General features: G+C 29.6%; 3 protein-coding genes across 7 annotated transcripts in view; 1 reads left to right on the top strand and 2 right to left on the bottom strand.

Annotated features, from left to right (window-relative positions):
• LOC135953082 (Ig-like and fibronectin type-III domain-containing protein 2) overlaps positions 1-24460 on the bottom strand; it is a 273456-nt gene that overhangs the window by 233971 nt on the left and 15025 nt on the right. The window lies entirely within an intron of this gene.
• DCX-EMAP (Doublecortin-domain-containing echinoderm-microtubule-associated protein) overlaps positions 1-24460 on the bottom strand; it is a 487657-nt gene that overhangs the window by 448186 nt on the left and 15011 nt on the right. The window lies entirely within an intron of this gene.
• Positions 14127-15035, top strand: LOC135955749 (uncharacterized). Its single transcript, XM_065506107.1, has one exon. The coding sequence runs from the start codon at positions 14127-14129 to the stop codon at positions 15033-15035; it is 909 nt and encodes a 302-aa protein (XP_065362179.1).

Raw genomic sequence — 24460 nt, 5'->3', positions numbered from 1 at the left:
TAACCAAAACAAAAAAAAACTCCTTAAGCATTATCAGTTTTTAACAGGAAATTGCAGCTTCTGAAGAAAATTAAAAAAATGCTTACTTGTATAATGTGAAAAAAATTAATACTTCTTTAAGATAATTGCTAGTAGAAATAAAGAAGAGCATTCATTGTGTTTGAAGTATTATCATTTATCGTTTTATTTATCACAAACACGTAAACAACCAACCAACCTCAACCATACACATCATCTGCAAATATGCAATTTTAACTCATTTCCCAGTAAATCAACTACAGCAGCAGCAGCAGCATTAACATGATTATTATTCCACATTGGAAAAACATCATTATTATCATTATAATCATCATTATAATGCTTGAAATATTTCTATACTTTTAAGTGTAGAAAATGTTTAACAACAATCAACTCTGACAAACACTCGCTCACACGCACTCACTCACTCACCAACCAAGGGGGTGGTAACAGGATGGCATATCAACTCTGTATTAATACAATACAATATAATAACAGGAGTAGGAGAGAGCTAACGAGCATTAGTGAGTAAGAGAGAGAGTAATTGTATGTTTAAATTATATTGAATTGTTTGTGTGAGTGTAGATTTTCCCATATTAAAATATTATGGTTGCTGTGTATGTGTGGATAAGTTTGTTTAAGTATATTTTGTTTGTATATTAAGGCAATCAACAAATATTTAGTTTTCAATTAGTTTAGCATTTAAATGATAGAGTGAGATGCTGATAGAGCTGCATTATAAGAGCAATAATGTTATAAACTACAGCTACAAGAGAAAGAGACAGAGTGTTTAAGAGGGTAGAGGATATAAATATCAAAATAAAATTATAAAAAAAATATTTCAACAAAGATAAGGATTAATTAAGCATTTGACATGCAAACACAAAAGATAAAAATCATTAAATGGCAATTGAAAATAAATTTTAATTTATGTACAAAAAGAATATATGTATGGATAGGAATGCTTAAACACTCAGGAATGAATAACCTAGTGAGTGAGTGAATAGCCAATATATTAAAGCAGCTAGAAAAATTATAAATATATATAAATTAGAGATAATTTAATATATTTGAAATAAACATTTCTTGTAATAAAGGTTTATTATAAGTATCCCAAATTTAACTTATGGTTTGAATGAAATAGAAAACTTCGATTTAGCCTTAACATTGCTATTTTTATATCCTTCACAATGATCAAGGGTAAATATACGTTTATGTAGCCATGTCCTTCTGTCCATCTGTATGTTGAAATCAACTTTCCATAACCCCCAAATAACTTACATACCTGATTTATACATCAATATGTACGCTAAAGACCCGATTCGGTTGCTATTTAAAATCAAGAAAATCGGCCCACAAATGGCTGAGTTATAAGAAAAAACCCAGGACAACCTCGATTTTTTTAACTATTTTTTATATATTGTATATCTAAATTACTAAGTCATTAATATATGCAATATGGATATCAAATGATAGATATTTCAAAGACCTTTCCAACGACGTATATATTCCCACAGTAATTTGGACCTATAATGGGTCAAAATCGGGAAAAATATTTTATAATTCAAGATTTTTCTCATCAAAAAAATTTTTTTTTACTTATTTATTTCACTAATAAAAATTAAACAAAAATTGTTATTAAAAATTTTTTTTTAAAAAAATTTTTTTACCTGAAAATATTTTTAATTTTTTTTAAAAAGTATACTTTGGTGAGGGGTATATAAGATTCGATATAGCTGAATATACATAGCTCCCTTACTTGTTTTTTTTTTATTGAAATTTGTTTTACAAAACTTAAGGTTTTCCTTTTACATAATGTCAAAGGCGTATGAGTGATATTATTTCTATTTTTGAATTAATTATTAAGTATACGTAAATTATAATTTTAAAAGGATTAACATTTTAGGGGAATAAAATGAAAAGGAAATATTAAAATTAATAGACTATGATCATAAATTGTATTTCTATATACATATGTATATTGATTTTATAAAGGTTGTCCCAAAATTTTCCCAAGATTTGAATTAAATAGAAAACTTTGTTTAGCAACATTGTTTGTAAACATTGTTTAGCAACATTTTATTATCATCTAATTGCCTTTATTGCTTATAAACAGTGTTTATCAACATTATTAAAATCTAATTTGTATAAACATTGTTTACCAACATTGTCTAGCAACATTCCTTATCAACATTGCCTGGAAACATTCCTTATCAACATTTTTAAATTAATTAAAGATTCTGTCAAAATTTGCACAAGATTTGGATTAAATAGAAAACTTTGTTTAGCAACATTGTTTGTAAACATTGTTTAGCAACATTTTATTTATCACCTAATTGCCTTTATTGCTTATAAACAGTGTTTATCAACATTATTAAAATGTAATTTGTATAAACATTGTTTACCAACATTGTATAGCAACATTCCTTATCAACATTTTAAATTAATTAAAGATTATGTCAAAATTTGCACAAGATTTGAATTAATTAGAAAACTTTGTTTAGCAACATTTTATTTATCATCAAATTGCCTATATTGTTTATAAACTGTGTTTATCAACATTATTGAAAAGTAATTTTTATTTGTATATATTTGTATGTAAACATTGTTTAGCAACATTTTACTTATCATCAAATTGCCTATATTGTTTATGAACAATGTTTATCAACATTATTAAAAAGTAGTTTGTATAAACATTGTCTAGCAACATTCCTTATCAACATTTTTAAATTAATTAAAGATTGTGTCAAAATTTACACAAGATTTGAATTAAATAGAAAACTTTGATCAGCAACATTGTTTGTAAACATTGTTTACAAACATCAAATTGCTTTTGTTGCTTATAAACAGTGTTTATCAACATTATTAAAATGTAATTTGTATAAACATTGTTTACCAACATTGTCTAGCAACATTCCTTATCAACATTTTTAAATTAATTAAAAATTCTGTCAAAATTTACAAAAGATTTGAATTAAATTGAAAACTTTGTTTAGCAACATTGTTTCTAAACATTGTTTAGCAACATTTTATTTATCATCTTATTGCATTTACTGCTTATGTACAGTATTTATCAACATTGTTAAAAAGTAATTTTTATAAACATTGTTTATCAACACTGTCTATCAACATTTTCTAGCAACATTCCTTATCAACATTGTTAATCAACATTTTAAATTAATTAAAGGTTGTTCCAAAATTTACGGAAGATTTTAATTCAATTGAAAACTTTGTTTTTCAAAATTGTTTGTAAACATTGTTTAGCAATATTTTATTTAGTGTTTATCAACATTATTAAAAAGTACTTTTTATAAACATTGTTTGTGAACGTTTTCTATCAACATTGTCTAGCAACGTTTAAAATTAAACTCAAATTAAGTTTGCTGTTTTAAATATAATTTAGAAAACCATGTATTTCATTTTACTTATTGACATAGGCGTATGATTAATATTTTTGTTATTTTAATTAATTATTAAGCATACGTTCGTAAATAATTAAATTGTAGGAGAATAAAACAAATGGCAAAGGCAAGCTAAAAATTAAACGAATATGTTCATAACAAATAATCTGTTTATCAACATTGTCTAGCAACATTATTTATCAACATTATTTAGCAATATTGGTTGTAAACATAGTTCAGCAACATTTTATAAAAGGTATCCCAATATATATGCAAAATTTTATTTAATAATGTTTTTCAACATTATTTATCAACATTATGTATCAAAATTTTTTGTAAACATTGTTCAGCAACATTTCATTTATCATCAAATTAACTACCAAGTGTTTATCAACATGGTTATCATCATTGTTTATAAACTTTTGATTTTTTTTCAACATTGTCAATCATTCAATTTCCTGTAAACATTTTGCATTACTTCATTCCAACATCACAATAAACCCATTTTGTATAAAAAAAAAAAATACATTATTTTACATTCAACAACAACTCTTCCTCTTTTTCCTGTTAAAGTAAATCTAAATATTTCCATTACTTGTGTCTACTTAGTTTGTACCCAAAAACTATTTAGAAAATAATAATAAAAAAAACTAAAAAAAAAACTTTTTGATGATTGTTTTTTCGGTGACATCTAGAAATATTAATGTTGTGTCGCAGAAATAAGAAAAAACTGAAAAAATACTAAAACAACGACAACAATAGTGAAAATAATAACAACAAAATAAGATTGACAACATTATGCTTTTCGTGCGACATTTGGTCTCATTTTTCTGATTGTCTATCCGTGTGTCTACTCTTTTCGTTGTCTGTCTGTAAGTCTTAATGTATGAATGACTTTGGCAAATGTTTGCTGAGTAATAATAAAAAAAAAACGTAGTTGTTTTTCTAGTTACCATTGTTCAGTTAAGGGGAGAGTGAAGTAGAGTAGGGGATTTATTAAAGTTTTGCAGAAGGTTGGAAATATTGAGAAGGGATTTTATGGAATTTACGTATTATAAATTATATAGTTAAAGTTTGCAGCACTAGATTTTAAAACTGTTAGCCATATTTATAATCAAGTTTATGAAAATGTTTATTTAAAGGAACTTTTTGAAATGTGATAGCAAATGTTGATCAAAAATGTTGCTAAACAATACTGATAACAGTTTTTATAAAACATTTTGATACACAATATTAATTACTAATGTTGCTAAACAAAGTTTCTAAACAATGTTACTAAACAATGTTGATAGAAAATTCTAGTAAACAATGTTTAAAATATTTTTTATAAACTTTGCTGATTAAAATGTTGGTAAACTTAGTTTATAAGCAATGTTGCTAAACAATGTTCACAAACAATATTATAAACAAGTTAATAAATCATAAAACAAAAAATGTTGATACACACAGTTGATAATAGCTATAACAGATTCTATAAATAATTTTTACAAATAATATTAACCCGGCAATTCCCATACTGGGCAGAAAAAAAATTATTTTCTAAAAATACTTGCTCACATGGTAAGCCTAGCAGTATTTATTAAAATGTTGATCAAAAATGTTGATAAACAATGTTTATAAACAATGTTGATAAACAATGTTGATAAATAATGTTGATAAACAATGTTAATAAACAATATTGATAAATTAAACAAAGTTTAAAAGATAAACAATGTAATAAACAATGTTGATAAACAATGTTGATAAGCAATGTTGATAAACAATGTTGATAAACAATGTTGATTAACAATGTTGATAAACAATGTTGATAAACAATGTTGATAAACAATGTTGATTAAGAATGTTCATAAACAATGTTGATAAACAATGTTGATAAACAATGATGATAAACAATGATGATAAACAATGTTGATAAACAATGTTGATAAACAATGTTGATAAACAATGTTGATAAACTATGTTGATAAACAATGTTAAAATGGTCTGGTCTATGGTCTGGTCTATGGTCTGGTCTATGGTCTGGTCTATGGTCTGGTCTATGGTCTGGTCTATGGTCTGGTCTATGGTCTGGTCTATAGTCTGGTCTATGGTCTGGTCTATGGTCTGGTCTATGGTCTGGTCTATGGTCTGGTCTATGGTCTGGTCTATGGTCTGGTCTATGGTCTGGTCTATGGTCTGGTCTATGGTCTGGTCTATGGTCTGGTCTATGGTCTGGTCTATGGTCTGGTCTATGGTCTGGTCTATGGTCTGGTCTATGGTCTGGTCTATGGTCTGGTCTATGGTCTGGTCTATGGTCTGGTCTATGGTCTGGTCTATGGTCTGGTCTATGGTCTGGTCTATGGTCTGGTCTATGGTCTGGTCTATGGTCTGGTCTATGGTCTGGTCTATGGTCTGGTCTATGGTCTGGTCTATGGTCTGGTCTATGGTCTGGTCTATGGTCTGGTCTATGGTCTGGTCTATGGTCTGGTCTATGGTCTGGTCTATGGTCTGGTCTATGGTCTGGTCTATGGTCTGGTCTATGGTCTGGTCTATGGTCTGGTCTATGGTCTGGTCTATGGTCTGGTCTATGGTCTGGTCTATGGTCTGGTCTATGGTCTGGTCTATGGTCTGGTCTATGGTCTGGTCTATGGTCTGGTCTATGGTCTGGTCTATGGTCTGGTCTATGGTCTGGTCTATGGTCTGGTCTATGGTCTGGTCTATGGTCTGGTCTATGGTCTGGTCTATGGTCTGGTCTATGGTCTGGTCTATGGTCTGGTCTATGGTCTGGTCTATGGTCTGGTCTATGGTCTGGTCTATGGTCTGGTCTATGGTCTGGTCTATGGTCTGGTCTATGGTCTGGTCTATGGTCTGGTCTATGGTCTGGTCTATGGTCTGGTCTATGGTCTGGTCTATGGTCTGGTCTATGGTCTGGTCTATGGTCTGGTCTATGGTCTGGTCTATGGTCTGGTCTATGGTCTGGTCTATGGTCTGGTCTATGGTCTGGTCTATGGTCTGGTCTATGGTCTGGTCTATGGTCTGGTCTATGGTCTGGTCTATGGTCTGGTCTATGGTCTGGTCTATGGTCTGGTCTATGGTCTGGTCTATGGTCTGGTCTATGGTCTGGTCTATGGTCTGGTCTATGGTCTGGTCTATGGTGTGGTCTATGGTCTGGTCTATGGTCTGGTCTATGGTCTGGTCTATGGTCTGGTCTATGGTCTGGTCTATGGTCTGGTCTATGGTCTGGTCTATGGTCTGGTCTATGGTCTGGTCTATGGTCTGGTCTATGGTCTGGTCTATGGTCTGGTCTATGGTCTGGTCTATGGTCTGGTCTATGGTCTGGTCTATGGTCTGGTCTATGGTCTGGTCTATGGTCTGGTCTATGGTCTGGTCTATGGTCTGGTCTATGGTCTGGTCTATGGTCTGGTCTATGGTCTGGTCTATGGTCTGGTCTATGGTCTGGTCTATGGTCTGGTCTATGGTCTGGTCTATGGTCTGGTCTATGGTCTGGTCTATGGTCTGGTCTATGGTCTGGTCTATGGTCTGGTCTATGGTCTGGTCTATGGTCTGGTCTATGGTCTGGTCTATGGTCTGGTCTATGGTCTGGTCTATGGTCTGGTCTATGGTCTGGTCTATGGTCTGGTCTATGGTCTGGTCTATCAACTCCTCCTCTTTTGAACGGCCACTTAAGCCATTATTTTAAATTATCTAATTTTTATTTTTTTTTGGCTCAAATAACAGTTAGTTTTGTTTAAAATAAAAAATAACTTCTGTGACAAGGATTTTTGTTGTATTTTTTTGGTAAAATCTAAAATCCAAACAAATTTTAATTAATTAATTTAGTTTTTAGCTAAACAAATAAAACAAATATTCAAATAATCTCTAAATAAAACAAAATGTCACATAATTAAATGGAAAAGTTTTATTTTGCCATTGTTGCCTTTACAATTTCATTTCAATTTCAAATACAAAATTTAAGTTAGAATAATAAAAATAATGATTTCAATTTAGGGAAATTCATATGGTCTTTTTAGGTATTAAACTAGAATAATTTTTTACTTACAATATTTCCCTGAAGAATACAAAAACTCTTACATAAATCTTTTAGTCTCTCTCTTGGATATTTTTATATATTATATTTACATTTAAATGTAAAAGTTTCTGTGTGATTGTGTAATATTACATTTGAAAAGTGCTAAAAATGTTTGTTGTATAAAATAAAATTCATATGCATTACTTAAATTTCTCTAAGGAATTGTTAGCAAATTTTCAAAACCATTAACGTTATGTTTAACTCTTTTTCTTTAGTAAATTGTGCAGAGAAATAAATCTAAATAAATCAATCATTTTAGCAGCTTAACAAGTCTTATTGTAGCAGAAAACGGGGGATAAAAATAAAACAAATATAAAGAAAACTCTCGTTAGACTGTTGTAAATATAAATAAAAAGTTTTCTTTTTTTATTTGTAAATGGAAAATTTCACAAAGCTGCAATAATAATAATAATAATAATAATCGTAATGATATTCATTTTATGTTGGAGAGGAAAAACTGAAAATAAATATAAATATTTGATTATATTAAATAAAAATCACTCATACGTTAAGGTGTTTAACAGAAATAGCTCTCACTCGCTCACGCTCTCTCTCTTACTGTTTCTATGTAAATGTATTTAAATTCATCATATTGTTTATTGTTGTTTTGTTTAGTCTTTGTTTAGCAATAACCTGAACATTTTATGTAAAATTGAGAAATCAAATTTGTTGAAAATAAAATTTGCATAGTTAGGGTTTTATTTCTATTAAAAAAAAGAATGATTTAAATAGAAAAATTAAAAAAAGAATGGATTTGGTTTAAAATACAGATTCTTTATAATTTCTTTAAAAATATTAAACAGCAACATTTTAAGGATTTACATTGATATTGTTTGAAAATTTAGTTTCAATAAGTCATGTTTAATATATAAATTCTTCCATATCTTTTGCCTTAAATCTGTATATTTTGTATTAAATTTGTATGTATATAAAACAAACATCATTGTTCAATATCTACAAACAATAAAGCTTCATTTATTTAAGTCACAGATTTTCTTTTTTATATATATATAGAGAATATATAAACATAACTAAGCCATTATATTATAATGGTCAGTATTAATTTCCATCTAAAAGAAATGCTAGTTTTTTTTCATAGTTTACATTAAAACTAGCCGCGAGGAAAGCAACTAAACAAAAAAAAAACATTATTAAATGAAGATCATCATCATCATCAGCTTCAACATAGAGAAAAACACAAGACAGACTACTGCCATTTCACTGTGGTAACAAATGAGTCTACTATTTAAAATTAAAAAAAAAAAAAAACACTAAAAAGACAGCCACATCAACAAGAAACTAAAAAGAACAAACTAAAGCTGGTGGCAAGAGAATTTTGATGGAGGCGGGGGTTGTGGTCGCTGTATAGAAAACAATGCATTGTAAATTCTTTAGTTATTATTTCTGTGTGTGTTTATATTTCCTTTATTCTCTGCTTTTTTTTAATATTAGAAAAGCAGCAACAAACATACAACACATATTAAAATATCACCAGGACAACAAACAAATGTAACAATACTTGTTAGGGAAAACAAACACTAGAAGACACATGTATGAGAGTATTCATTCAGAAAAGCAACAGCAATTGAAAAAATAAAACTGCTACACTGCAACACACACTAATGTCTGGCAAAGAGAGGAGGAGAGTTTGAGTTGGCAGAACCATTACATACTTAGACAATCAAGCACAACACACATACACTTACTTGCATTTACACATTGTACATCCACTTATAAGCAAACACTCTGGCACATGCACAGTGCGTCCTGCTCTCTTTTAATAACTAAAGATGAAATTATCAACAAATTTACCCAAAATTATAGTTCTGTTCTAGTTCTGTTCTGTTCTAGTTCTGTTCTAGTTCTGTTCTAGTTCTGTTCTAGTTCTGTTCTAGTTCTGTTCTAGTTCTGTTCTAGTTCTGTTCTAGTTCTGTTCTAGTTCTGTTCTAGTTCTGTTCTAGTTCTGTTCTAGTTCTGTTCTAGTTCTGTTCTAGTTCTGTTCTAGTTCTGTTCTAGTTCTGTTCTAGTTCTGTTCTAGTTCTGTTCTAGTTCTGTTCTAGTTCTGTTCTAGTTCTGTTCTAGTTCTGTTCTAGTTCTGTTCTAGTTCTGTTCTAGTTCTGTTCTAGTTCTGTTCTAGTTCTGTTCTAGTTCTGTTCTAGTTCTGTTCTAGTTCTGTTCTAGTTCTGTTCTAGTTCTGTTCTAGTTCTGTTCTAGTTCTGTTCTAGTTCTGTTCTAGTTCTGTTCTAGTTCTGTTCTAGTTCTGTTCTAGTTCTGTTCTAGTTCTGTTCTAGTTCTGTTCTAGTTCTGTTCTAGTTCTGTTCTAGTTCTGTTCTAGTTCTGTTCTAGTTCTGTTCTAGTTCTGTTCTAGTTCTGTTCTAGTTCTGTTCTAGTTCTGTTCTAGTTCTGTTCTAGTTCTGTTCTAGTTCTGTTCTAGTTCTGTTCTAGTTCTGTTCTAGTTCTGTTCTAGTTCTGTTCTAGTTCTGTTCTAGTTCTGTTCTAGTTCTGTTCTAGTTCTGTTCTAGTTCTGTTCTAGTTCTGTTCTAGTTCTGTTCTAGTTCTGTTCTAGTTCTGTTCTAGTTCTGTTCTAGTTCTGTTCTAGTTCTGTTCTAGTTCTGTTCTAGTTCTGTTCTAGTTCTGTTCTAGTTCTGTTCTAGTTCTGTTCTAGTTCTGTTCTAGTTCTGTTCTAGTTCTGTTCTAGTTCTGTTCTAGTTCTGTTCTAGTTCTGTTCTAGTTCTGTTCTAGTTCTGTTCTAGTTCTGTTCTAGTTCTGTTCTAGTTCTGTTCTAGTTCTGTTCTAGTTCTGTTCTAGTTCTGTTCTAGTTCTGTTCTAGTTCTGTTCTAGTTCTGTTCTAGTTCTGTTCTAGTTCTGTTCTAGTTCTGTTCTAGTTCTGTTCTAGTTCTGTTCTAGTTCTGTTCTAGTTCTGTTCTAGTTCTGTTCTAGTTCTGTTCTAGTTCTGTTCTAGTTCTGTTCTAGTTCTGTTCTAGTTCTGTTCTAGTTCTGTTCTAGTTCTGTTCTAGTTCTGTTCTAGTTCTGTTCTAGTTCTGTTCTAGTTCTGTTCTAGTTCTGTTCTAGTTCTGTTCTAGTTCTGTTCTAGTTCTGTTCTAGTTCTGTTCTAGTTCTGTTCTAGTTCTGTTCTAGTTCTGTTCTAGTTCTGTTCTAGTTCTGTTCTAGTTCTGTTCTAGTTCTGTTCTAGTTCTGTTCTAGTTCTGTTCTAGTTCTGTTCTAGTTCTGTTCTAGTTCTGTTCTAGTTCTGTTCTAGTTCTGTTCTAGTTCTGTTCTAGTTCTGTTCTAGTTCTGTTCTAGTTCTGTTCTAGTTCTGTTCTAGTTCTGTTCTAGTTCTGTTCTAGTTCTGTTCTAGTTCTGTTCTAGTTCTGTTCTAGTTCTGTTCTAGTTCTGTTCTAGTTCTGTTCTAGTTCTGTTCTAGTTCTGTTCTAGTTCTGTTCTAGTTCTGTTCTAGTTCTGTTCTAGTTCTGTTCTAGTTCTGTTCTAGTTCTGTTCTAGTTCTGTTCTAGTTCTGTTCTAGTTCTGTTCTAGTTCTGTTCTAGTTCTGTTCTAGTTCTGTTCTAGTTCTGCTCTAGTTCTGTTCTAGTTCTGTTCTAGTTCTGTTCTAGTTCTGTTCTAGTTCTGTTCTAGTTCTGTTCTAGTTCTGTTCTAGTTCTGTTCTAGTTCTGTTCTAGTTCTGTTCTAGTTCTGTTCTAGTTCTGTTCTAGTTCTGTTCTAGTTCTGTTCTAGTTCTGTTCTAGTTCTGTTCTAGTTCTGTTCTAGTTCTGTTCTAGTTCTGTTCTAGTTCTGTTCTAGTTCTGTTCTAGTTCTGTTCTAGTTCTGTTCTAGTTCTGTTCTAGTTCTGTTCTAGTTCTGTTCTAGTTCTGTTCTAGTTCTGTTCTAGTTCTGTTCTAGTTCTGTTCTAGTTCTGTTCTAGTTCTGTTCTAGTTCTGTTCTAGTTCTGTTCTAGTTCTGTTCTAGTTCTGTTCTAGTTCTGTTCTAGTTCTGTTCTAGTTCTGTTCTAGTTCTGTTCTAGTTCTGTTCTAGTTCTGTTCTAGTTCTGTTCTAGTTCTGTTCTAGTTCTGTTCTAGTTCTGTTCTAGTTCTGTTCTAGTTCTGTTCTAGTTCTGTTCTAGTTCTGTTCTAGTTCTGTTCTAGTTCTGTTCTAGTTCTGTTCTAGTTCTGTTCTAGTTCTGTCCTAGTTCTGTTCTAGTTCTGTCCTAGTTCTGTTCTAGTTCTAATTTTCTTCAAATTTGAAAGTGCTTAGTATTGTGATGACTTCTTTTAACGATTTTGGGAAGAAAAACGACCTTAATCATCCTCCAATCAGCCGAAATATGGTTAAGAGAGATACAGATCCTTTTGGCGCTTGATATTTACCAAGATTTTCCCACTGTTTTCCATTTGCAACACATTTACATTTCTACTCATACACACTGTTGTTACCCATCAACTACATTCATTCATCCACTTGTACTTATACAAATGTATAATTTTTTTTTGTAAAAAAGGCTGTTTGCTGCTGTTGTTGGTGTTGCATGGCAGAAGTGAGTGAGTAGTAGTAAATGTAAATGAATATTATAGCAGCAATGTAATGCAGCTGTATAAATACAAATATAAGTATACGTATATGTAGCTGTGTGTTTATAAAACTTTTAGTTTAGAAAATAAATGACATAAAAACATAGAAGCTTTTTTTTCTCGACTGTTGCCACAGCCACTCCTCTTGTTTTTCTATACCAGAACAGTTTAAATAGCAAAAAATAAAATGTAACAAAATGCTGGAAAAAGTAAGGAAGAAATATTTTGAAAAAATTCCTAAGAAAATTTTCTGACTTTTCAGCTACTGTAAATTGCTTAATTTTCAATTTATTAATTTGCTTAATAAAGACAATTAAAGCTTATTTAGTTGTTTATTTAAGGGCTAAATTTGGTAATAATCGCTTCATAATTTAAAAAGTTATAAGAATTTCAACAATTATGTGTTTTAACTGTACACCATTACGTATGATTAATATTAATTTGGTAAGACTTTTTTAAAATTCGTATAACTTCTAAACTAAAAAAGCTACCTATTTGAAATAAATTGCATAATATTAAAAAGACTTTAAACTATACAATAAATATAAAAAATATTAAAAAATTATTTTAAAAATCCAAGATTTATAAATTTTTTAAAAAAGTTGTAACTTTCACCCTAATCGTACCTTGCAAAAAACTTAATATACTTAACAAAACTACAGCAAAACTACTATAAAAATAACTTTAATAATATGCCAAGATTTTTAAAATGCTTTGCATATTTATAAGAAAATATGAGGCCTATATCTTTGCCTAAGACAACAAAAACTACATAAAACCATAAGTTAGCATTGAAAATATTTAGAAAAAACTCAAGAGGAGTTATCAAGAAACACACTACCATAATAATTTACATTTAAACATAAAAGCATTTCAACTTTTAAGTAATAAATAGGGTAAGCAACAAAATTATAAACAACTTGACAAGAAATAAATAAATTTTAAAATTCTTCTTTAAAAAACTTTATCTAAATAAATTTCTCGTTTTTTATGGAAACAAGCTATTTAGAAATATAACGGTCATTTCCCTTTAAAAAAACCTTAAGGCAAACTCTATTTAATAGAACAGAAAACAGAAGTATTACTCACTTATTTACATACTAACACAAGTCTTCATAAGTATGTCTTGCAGTGTATGTGTTGCTTTAAATGCACATATCTTAGTATAAGTAAGGAGACACATTTTGTAGTGTTTTGCCTGTGATATGCTTCATATTACTTATTCCTCTTCTTATACAACTTACTTTGCCTGCTATAGCTTCTTACTTGTCTTCTTTATGTCTTTGGAGAGATGCACAGGCTTGAACACATACAGTTAGATAAACACGCATATAGCCAGCCAGCCAGCTTCCTCCTGCTTCCTTAAAGCTTGTGCAAATTTATGCATTATTTTCCTTGGTATGTGTATGAATAACAAAACGTTGACGGTCTACTACAATTATTATTTCCGTTATTATTCCAGCATACACCAACAAAGCAGCGCCCATATTAAAACATACATTCATACTCCCATTTTAAAGACTAAGAAGGAAGAGCTCTTTAAAAGATCTCTTTTAATTTAAACTGTGATTTTTCGGAGAACAGATTTACTGCTAAAATATTGAACAGGAAATTTGTGATAAAACTGGAACAGAACGAGAACAGAACTAGAACAGAACTAGAACAGAACTAGAACAGAACTAGAACAGAACTAGAACAGAACTAGAACAGAACTAGAACAGAACTAGAACAGAACTAGAACAGAACTAGAACAGAACTAGAACAGAACTAGAACAGAACTAGAACAGAACTAGAACAGAACTAGAACAGAACTAGAACAGAACTAGAACAGAACTAGAACAGAACTAGAACAGAACTAGAACAGAACTAGAACAGAACTAGAACAGAACTAGAACAGAACTAGAACAGAACTAGAACAGAACTAGAACAGGACTAGAACAGAACTAGAACAGAACTAGAACAGAACTAGAACAGAACTAGAACAGAACTAGAACAGAACTAGAACAGAACTAGAACAGAACTAGAACAGAACTAGAACAGAACTAGAACAGAACTAGAACAGAACAGAACACCACTATGACTGTTGAGAAGAAAATGAACTGGAGATGTCATGTGTGTAAACCTCGGAGTAAATCTCCTAATAACATCTATCAAGCTTTCGTGTTTGATGAGAATAATCAACAAAAGCAGATACGAGACGATACCATTTCTGAAGAAAATGACAGAGCGAAAAAATTCAAAGAGTCTCTGTCTCTTAACTCAGTAAATTCGAAACTGTGCTCTGTCCAATCTGATGTAACAGAATTAAAATCGGACATGAAGGAAATAAAATCACAAATTGAAATGCTTGCATCAAATGTAAATACGTCCAATTTACAAATTAAAGACGAAATACAATCTGCACTCTCAACTATTACTCAAACTTTATCAACTCTAGTAGCTCAAGTGAGTCAGTTAAACGATAAAGACAAACAAAGAGAAAAACAAATTAACAATATGGAGATGCGTATGAACAAAATTGAACAACAAATGATCGCTAAAAACATTGAGATTAAAAACATTGATAATAAACAAATCTCTCCTTTCGATGTCGTCAAAAAAATAGCAGCTTCGCGAAACGTTGAGATCAAAGAAGAAGATATTAGCAAGGCTTATCGTTTGAAGAGACAAGAAAGCAAAATTATTGTCGAGTTCCTCTCTCTGGATAAAAAAACAGAGTTTATGAGCAAAATAGAAAGGCATAGAGTAGAAGCATCAATTATAAACAGCAATGATAACAATAATAGCAAATATATTTATATAAATGACCAGCTTATCTACAATTACCGCCAGCTTCTATGGGTAGCAAAGACCAAAGCTCATGAAGCTAATTGGAAGTTCGTTTGGGTTCGAAATGGCAACATATTTGCGCGTAAAAATGAAAATAGTCCATCGATAATTATCAACAATGCTGCCGATATTGAGTCCATAACATCCACAATTTAAATTTACAATTTGCACGCATTTAGTTAATTAATTAAAAAATATATATTAAAAAATAAAAACTTTCTTATACAATTTTAACACTAACTTTTTTAAATAAAAATGAAAAACAATCATAAACAAACATTATCCTCTTTTAAAGAAATTGATATTGAATATTTAAGTTATCCCATGTCACTAATTTACATGAACATTCGTTCACTACGGTTGAATTTTGCTACTTTTCTCATCAGCATAAACAAAATAATAAACAAAATAAAATTCATAATTCTCGTTGAAACAAATATAAATGATAGCGAGAATGACTTCTATAATATACGAGGCTTTAACTCAATATTCCTAAATAGAGAAGGTAAAGGTGGGGGTATAGCTGTATATATAAATGAGAATATCAACTATACTCCAGTTTCCTTAAACACAAACTCTTTTGAATTATTACAAACTGATGTAATCATAAATAACAAAACAATTTCTCTTCTCTCCGTGTATCGTCCCCCTGATCAAAAAGCTTTAGAATTCATAAACGAACTCGAATCAATAGTTGCTCAAATAAACAACAAACAAGAAATCATCATTGTAGGAGACATAAATATAGACATAAAAAAAGAAAACAAAACAACAACAACATACCTAGATATGTTAATGTCGAATGGATTGCAATGTTTGATAACTGAGAGCACACGTGAAGACTTAAACAACAACACAAGTACTTGTATTGATCATTTATTTATTAAAATAAACAAAGCAAACACACAAACTCATGCTGCAATAATAACAACAACAATATCAGATCACTACTCTCTTTTCTGCAGTATAAACAAACAAGAAACCCATCAGGGTAGGGAAAACCAAATTACTCAGGGGCCACATTTAAATAACTATATAATAAATAAAAAAATAAAACAAGTAAATTGGAATGAACTAATAAATCAAACTCAAAATACAAATGATATATATAATAAAATATATGAGAAATTCAGAGAAATTTACAATAGTTCATGTAAAAAAACAACAACACGCAAAAAAAGATCTTCTAATCAATGGATTAGTGAAGACTTAATAAAACATTGTGACATACGTGATAAACTTTTTAAAAAATGGAGAAAAAATAAAAATAACAAAAATATTGAAAATGAATACAAAACATTTAGAAATCAATTAAATAAAAAAATAATAAATGCCAAAAACAACTATTATCGTCAAAAATTTATTGAAAACAAAAATGATATGCGCGCTACATGGCAAATAATAAATGAAATTATTGGGAAAAAATCCACTAACATTGATGATATTTTACTAAAAAATTTTAAAAATGAAAATGTAACTAATATTGTGAACTGTTTTGCAAATAATTTTCAAGAAAATGTTAATAATCTAATCCATAATTGTAATATAAAAACATTAAACACTACTGATTATACCCAACAAAACTCAATGTATCTCTCACAAACAGATGAAAATGAAATATTTGGTATCTTAAAAACATTAAATATAAAAAAAGGTGCTGGAATTGATCACATTCGACCAAAAGACCTGAAAAATAATGCTAGTCTTATTACACCAGTGCTAACCAAACTAATAAATAACAGTTTAGAAAATGCAACTGTACCAAACCTGTTAAAAACTTCAATTATTAGACCTATTTTTAAAAGTGGTTGTAAATCGGAATATAACAATTATAGACCGATAGCAATACTTCCAATAATTGAAAAGATCTTAGAAGAAGTAGTTGTTAGAAGACTTTCAGCATTTTTGACAAAATACAAAATTATAAATAAAAACCAGTTCGGATTCCAAAAAGGAAAAAGCATTAATAAGCTGCTAGGAAACTTCTCAAACGTTATCAACACCTGTCTAAGCAAAAACCAACATTGTCTAGTATTATTCATTGATTTTAGTAAAGCGTTTGATACTCTGTCACATACAAAACTAATTCAAATTCTAGACAGAAATGGAATCAGGGGAAATGCATTAAACTGGTTCAAAAGCTATCTCGAATTCAGATCATACAGAGTAAAGATGAATGATACATTAAGTAATGAAATGGTATCGCAATATGGAGTACCTCAGGGATCGAAGCTAGGGCCAATTCTGTATATAATATATGCAAACGATATGATGAGATATTTGCAGGAAAGCACAACATTTGCCTATGCAGATGATACTGCAATCATCGTAGCGGACAAAAACATACACATTGCCACAAAAACAATGCAAAAGCAACTAGACATTGCAACAAAATGGTGTCATGACAATGGATTAATTATTAATGCTACGAAGACAAAATTAATGCACATCAAGCCTCGACATCTTATTGAGTTTCCTATTGAAATAAAATTTCATAGCGCCGAATGCCTTCACCAAAAAATACTACTCAACAATAATAGTAATGAAACATGCACCACAAACATTGAATTAGTACAATCATACAAATACCTAGGTGTCTATATAGATAGTGCTTTCAAATGGAAAATACAAGTTGAAAATGTTCGAAAAAAGCTCCGGAAATCAGCATACATATTGTACCACCTAAGTTGCTGTGCGACATATAGTGTGCTAAGACAAGCGTACTTTTCTCTCGCAGAGTCTTATATAAGACATGGGATTGCCGCTTGGGGTAGCGCTACACATTGCAGAAGTTTGCAAAAATCACAAAACCAAATAATAAAATTACTGTGGAAAAATCATCGTTTCTCAATAAACACAAACATATTTGCAAATACCTCAACCAACAACAACACGTTTCTCAACACAAATGTCAACAACACAAACATCAACAACTATATAACAAACAACACAAATAATAATACAACAATAAACACATACAATAACAACTCAACTGTCCTGAACACCAACAGCTCCAACCAATTAAATTTAAACAACAATATATACAACACTAATAGCTCAACTATGTACACAACTAACAACATATCATCCTCTAACATAATCAATAACGACAACAACTCAAACAACACCATCTTTATCAGCACAAACCAAATATACTCCTCAACAAACAACATCCACAACAACACACAAGTATACCCAACAAACACCATCATTGTCAGCAATCACAACAACACAATCAACAACGCAAACATTTCAAATACCACACCAACTTCAGTAATGAACCAACAAATAAACTTAAACAATAATTCAACTCGGAACATAAACTACACCAATACCAATAACATCACAAAAGAACTAAAACTACTTAATGTGAATAGCATATACCACACAACACTGGCGAATGATTTCTACGACGATCGCAGATTTCTACACGAAATAGATCACATATACAACACGAGACGGCGAGCGGAAAAACGGTATAAGGTGGAACGATTCTACAACAAATATGGAAGAAATACACTAGGCGTAACTCTCCCCACCATAATAAATAAACTTCCACTTAACATAATAAACACCAAAAATGAATTGAAAAGAAAAAAACTCATAAAAAACTTTTTCATATGTTCGCAATGAACAAAAAATATCAAAATTTATATTAAACTCTCATTTTATGTAATTTTATTAATTTTTTAATAATATTGTCCTGCTGTCAAGCTAAATGGCTTAGCGGGTTTATTTTTAAGAAAATTTTGTAATTGTAAATTTGATACAAATAAAAATGAATTAAAAAAAAAAAAAAAAAAAAAAAAAAAAAACTAGAACAGAACTAGAACAGAACTAGAACAGAACTAGAACAGAACTAGAACAGAACTAGAACAGAACTAGAACAGAACTAGAACAGAACTAGAACAGAACTAGAACAGAACTAGAACAGAACTAGAACAGAACTAGAACAGAACTAGAACAGAACTAGAACAGAACTAGAACAGAACTAGAACAGAACTAGAACAGAACTAGAACAGAACTAGAACAGAACTAGAACAGAACTAGAACAGAACTAGAACAGAACTAGAACAGAACTAGAACAGAACTAGAACAGAACTAGAACAGAACTAGAACAGAACTAGAACAGAACTAGAACAGAACTAGAACAGAACTAGAACAGAACTAGAACAGAACTAGAACAGAACTAGAACAGAACTAGAACAGAACTAGAACAGAACTAGAACAGAACTAGAACAGAACTAGAACAGAACTAGAACAGAACTAGAACAGAACTAGAACAGAACTAGAACAGAACTAGAACAGAACTAGAACAGAACTAGAACAGAACTAGAACAGAACTAGAACAGAACTAGAACAGAACTAGAACAGAACTAGAACAGAACTAGAACAGAACTAGAACAGAACTAGAACAGAACTAGAACAGAACTAGAACAGAACTAGAACAGAACTAGAACAGAACTAGAACAGAACTAGAACAGAACTAGAACAGAACTAGAACAGAACTAGAACAGAACTAGAACAGAACTAGAACAGAACTAGAACAGAACTAGAACAGAACTAGAACAGAACTAGAACAGAACTAGAACAGAACTAGAACAGAACTAGAACAGAACTAGAACAGAACTAGAACAGAACTAGAACAGAACTAGAACAGAACTAGAACAGAACTAGAACAGAACTAGAACAGAACTAGAACAGAACTAGAACAGAACTAGAACAGAACTAGAACAGAACTAGAACAGAACTAGAACAGAACTAGAACAGAACTAGAACAGAACTAGAACAGAACTAGAACAGAACTAGAACAGAACTAGAACAGAACTAGAACAGAACTAGAACAGAACTAGAACAGAACTAGAACAGAACTAGAACAGAACTAGAACAGAACTAGAACAGAACTAGAACAGAACTAGAACAGAACTAGAACAGAACTAGAACAGAACTAGAACAGAACTAGAACAGAACTAGAACAGAACTAGAACAGAACTAGAACAGAACTAGAACAGAACTAGAACAGAACTAGAACAGAACTAGAACAGAACTAGAACAGAACTAGAACAGAACTAGAACAGAACTAGAACTAAAATTTCCCAAAAATGTTTATTTCTAGGAAAATTTTGCTATTGATTTCATTTGATTTCTTTTGTTTTCTTGAGCATCTTTTCATCGTTTTTATTCCCATTTTAAGTATTAATATCTAATACTAGTTTAACATTGAGTTATTTGTCAAGGATTTATATCTTTGGCCTCTTTTACAAGGATGTAAATTTTAGTTTGTGTTTTTTTGTTATTTTTTTTTTTGTTCTTCTATCATATTTACACATCCTCTTGTAAAGGTCCTTAACATCACAGTTTGTGTGTGTGTTTAAGAGAGTGTGTATGTCTCAAAAGTATAAGACTGTAATGGTAAAATGAAAGAAAGACAGGCAGACAGACGGACGGACAGACGGATAGACATATAAAAATTTAACAATTTCTAGCACAATTCGTCTTTTTTTGCTTGTTTTTTATTTTTGGCTGCGGAAAGATAGACAGGAAGGAAATGCATACAAGCATCATATACTTAACACATACTTACACACTCATGCACTCTTACACTCACACACGCATTCACATTTAACAATTTACTTTACATACTTCAACATATTAAAATAAAGCAAAAGAACTCGGCACAACCATGTAACTTTTTCTCTTGTTTTACTGCTTGCTTCAAATGAGTAACAATTGTAGAAAAAATTATGAAAAAGAAAAAAAATCATCCTTGTTTAACAAAACTGTGTGTTTGTGTGTAATAAAATCGGTTTTAGTCTAAATGTGCTGTTGAACAAACACTAGAAGTAGTTTCCTTTTGTTTGATGTGTATATGTACGCGAAAACTACAAAAATTTCCAGCTTTTTTTTCACATAAAGTTTTTTTATTATTATTTTTCTTGTTTTTTTTTTTGATGAAAAGAGATTGTTTTCATTTCTTTTTTTTTTTTTGCTCAACAACAGAAAAATCCTTCAAATGTTTAAAAATGTGGCCTCAGTCAGATTTTTTTTATTATTATATCAAACAATTTTCATTCATTTTTTTTTTTTTGGTGGAGAAAAATTTTGTTGCTAAAACTTTTTTTAGTTTTTAAAAAATTTTATATAGTTTTTTTTGTGATAGCCAAGAAAAAACGGATGAGGATGAGCGTTAAACAAAAAATTTGTTTTAAAATGCCGGCTAAAAGAATGTTATTGTTTTTTATTTATTATAATGAAAAACTATAATCATTTGTTTAACACTTAAAAAATATGCAAGGATGCCATAGAAAAGGCTGAACCAAAAGTGTAGTCAAATAAAGAAAAATATGGAAAAATATTTAAATAATAAAAAACTAGGAACATTTTTCATATTTTTAAGAAAATATTTTTAAACAAAAATCTATTTTTTATGAAAAATATATTGGAGGCCAAGATTTTAAAGAAAATTGTCTTCCAAACTATCTAAATCTTTTCCTTTTCATGCAAAAAAAACCTCAAATTGATATTTAAACAAATATTGCCCTCAAAATCCCTGTAAATAGGCAACACTTTTTTCCATTTATTTATAATCTCTTCTCTCACCCTCTTCTTCTGCTGCCTTTGTTTGTGTTAATATTGTTGTTGTCTCTTGAGGGTGGTAAGCAACAACAAGATACATATAGTTTTAATACAAAAACTCAACAATAACAAGATCTCTATAATGCTGACTTTTTTTAGTTTTTCTTTGCCTAGCCTGAGATTAAAGGAGGGGAAGCAACAACTATTTTCATAACTAACTTTTTAACAATTTGTGGGCAACTGTTTAGCAGTTGTTGGTTGTTTTTTTTTAATTTTTATTTTAAAATTTCATAGCAAATTCTTTGTTATTTTTAGAGTTTTTTTTTCTGCTGCTGTTTGCCACATAGACCCTATTGGTTAAACACTCAGAGAAATGGGAAAGCAAAGCTTTTAAAAGGAGTTTAGGAGAAATGCTGCTTGAATGCAATCTTAACTCTTTTTTGGTTCGAAGGACTATTTAGATGAACATTTTAATTGAAGAGATTTTTGAAATATTTTAAGCAGTTAACAAGGGTAATTTTTTTTTATAAATCAAATAATCTGTTTGATTTTTGTAACGCTTTCTGAAAGGTTTTTTTGATATAATTAATTTTTTTAAAGTTTTTGGTTCGAAGGACCATTTTTGTCAACATTTAAATTTAAATTATTTTGAGTTATAGTGGAGAATGCAGAATTTTTCATTATAAAATAAACAATTTGTTTAATATTTCTCTGTTATTTTAAATTTTTAGGTAAATATTATGGTTCGAAGGACCATTTTTCAAAAATTTTCATTAGAAGGAAATTGAAAAAGAGAATTTTAATAAGAATTTTTGTTACAAATAAGTTTGCAAGATGTTCTGAAGGTTTTTTCTACATAATTTAAACTTAAAAATTTTTCAGTTCGAAGGACCATTTTTGAAAAATTTTAATATTAACAAGAAATTGATAATATTTTAATAAATAAGTTTGTAATGCATTTAGAAATGTTTTTTTTAATTTAAAAATGTTTCGGTTCGAAGGACCATTTTTCTGATTATTTGAATTTAAATGATTTTTGAATTATTTTGAGTTATAGTGCAGAATGAAGTATTTTTTATTATAAAATCGACAATTTGTTTAATATTTCTCTGTTTTTTAAAATTTGTTTGTAAATTTTAAGGTTCGAAGGACCATTTTTCAAAAATTTTCATTAGAAGGAAATTGAAAAACAGAATTTTTATAAGAAATTTAGAATTTTTGTTACAAATAAGTTTGCAACACGTTCTGAAAGTTTTTTTTTTATATAAAAATTTGACTTAAAAATTTTTCGGTTCGAAGGACCATTTTTGAAAAATGTTAATTTTACCAAGAAATTGATAATATTTTAATAAATAAGTTTGTAATGCTTTTTGAATGATTTTTTTGATATAATTTAAACTTAAAAATGTTTCGGTTCGAAGGACCATTTTTGTGATTACTTAAATTTAAACGATTTTTTCAAATATTTTGGCTAGAAGAATTTTTCATTATAAAATAAACAATTTGTTTAATTTTTCTCTATTTTTATGTAAATATTAAGGTTCGCAGAAGCATTTTTCAAAAATTTTCATTAGAAGAAAGGAAATTGAAAAAGAGAATTTTTATATGAAATTGAAAATGTTTGTTACAAATAAGTTTGCATCACGTTCTGAAAGTTTTTGTTTGATATAATTTAAACTTAAAAATTTTTCGGTTCGAAGGACCATTTTTGAAAAATGTTAATTTTAACAAGAAATTGATAATATTTTAATAAATAAGTTTGTAATGCTTTTTGAATGATTTTTTTGATATAATTTAAACTTAAAAATTTTGCGGTTCGAAGGACCATTTTTGTGATTAATTGAATTTAAACTATTTTTGAATTATTTTGAGTTATAGTGGAGAATGAATAATTTTTCATTATAAACTAAATAATTTTTTTAATATTTCTCGGTTATTTTAAATTTTTGGTAAATATTATGGTTCGTAAGACCATTTTTCAAAAATTTTCATTAGAAGGAAATTGAAAAAGAGAATTTTAATAAGAAATTGAGAATTTTTGTTCCAAATAAGTTTGCAACACGTTCTGAAAGTTTTTTTTTAAATAATTTTTCGGTTCGAAGGACCATTTTTGAAAATTGTTAATTTTAACAAGAAATTGAGAATTTTTTTTATAAATAAGTTTGTAATGCTTTTTGGATGATTTTTTTTTATATAATTTAAATTTTTGCGGTTCGAAGGACCATTTTTGTGATTAATTGAATTTAAACGATTTTTGAATTATTTTGGCTAGAAGAATTTTTCATTATAAAATCGATAATTTGTTTAGTATTTCTCTGGTATTTTAAATTTTTACGTAAATATTAAGGTTCGAAGGACCAGTTTTGAAAAAATTTCATTAGAAGGAAATTGAAAAAGAGAATATTAATAAGAAATTGAGAATTTTTGTTATAATAAGCTTGTAATGCATTTTAAATGGTTTTTTTGAATAATTTAATTTTTAAAATTTTTTTGGTTCGAAGGACCATTTTTGAAAAATTTTAATATTAACAAGAAATTGAGAAATATTGTTATAAATAAGTTTTTTGAGGCTTTTTGAAAGGTTTTTTTGATATAATTTAAACTTAAAAATTTTTCGGTTCGAAGGACCATTTTTGGGATTATTTGAATTTAATCGATTTTTTAAATATTTTGAGCTGTAGCGAATGGCTAGAAGAATTTTTCATTATAAAATCGAAAATTTGTTTAATATTTCTGTTATTTTAAAATGTTTGGTAAATTTTAAGGTTCGAAGGACCATTTTTGAAAAATGTTCATGGCAAGTAAATTTCTAAAAGTTGCTATTTTATAGTAAATTTTCTCAAATTTGCTATTTTTAGGAAATTTTCCCAAATTTGCTATTTTTAGGAAATTTTCCCAATTTGCTATTTTTAGAAAAAAAATTTTCTTCACATCTCCTTCATATGTTTGTTTTAAAAATCTATAAATTATGTTGCCTCTCTGGCTGCCTGCCGTGTTGTTTCATT

The sequence above is a fragment of the Calliphora vicina genome, chromosome 3 (assembly GCF_958450345.1).
Source record: "Calliphora vicina chromosome 3, idCalVici1.1, whole genome shotgun sequence".
Lineage (NCBI taxonomy): Eukaryota > Metazoa > Arthropoda > Insecta > Diptera > Calliphoridae > Calliphora > Calliphora vicina.
Note: the sequence above shows the minus strand (reverse complement) of the source record. Positions and strands in the feature narration are given on the sequence as shown.

Excerpts from the sequence above, each read along its gene's own strand:
- LOC135955749 (XM_065506107.1), top strand. The coding sequence starts at position 14,127 with ATGACTGTTGAGAAGAAAATGAACTGGAGATGTCATGTGTGTAAACCT.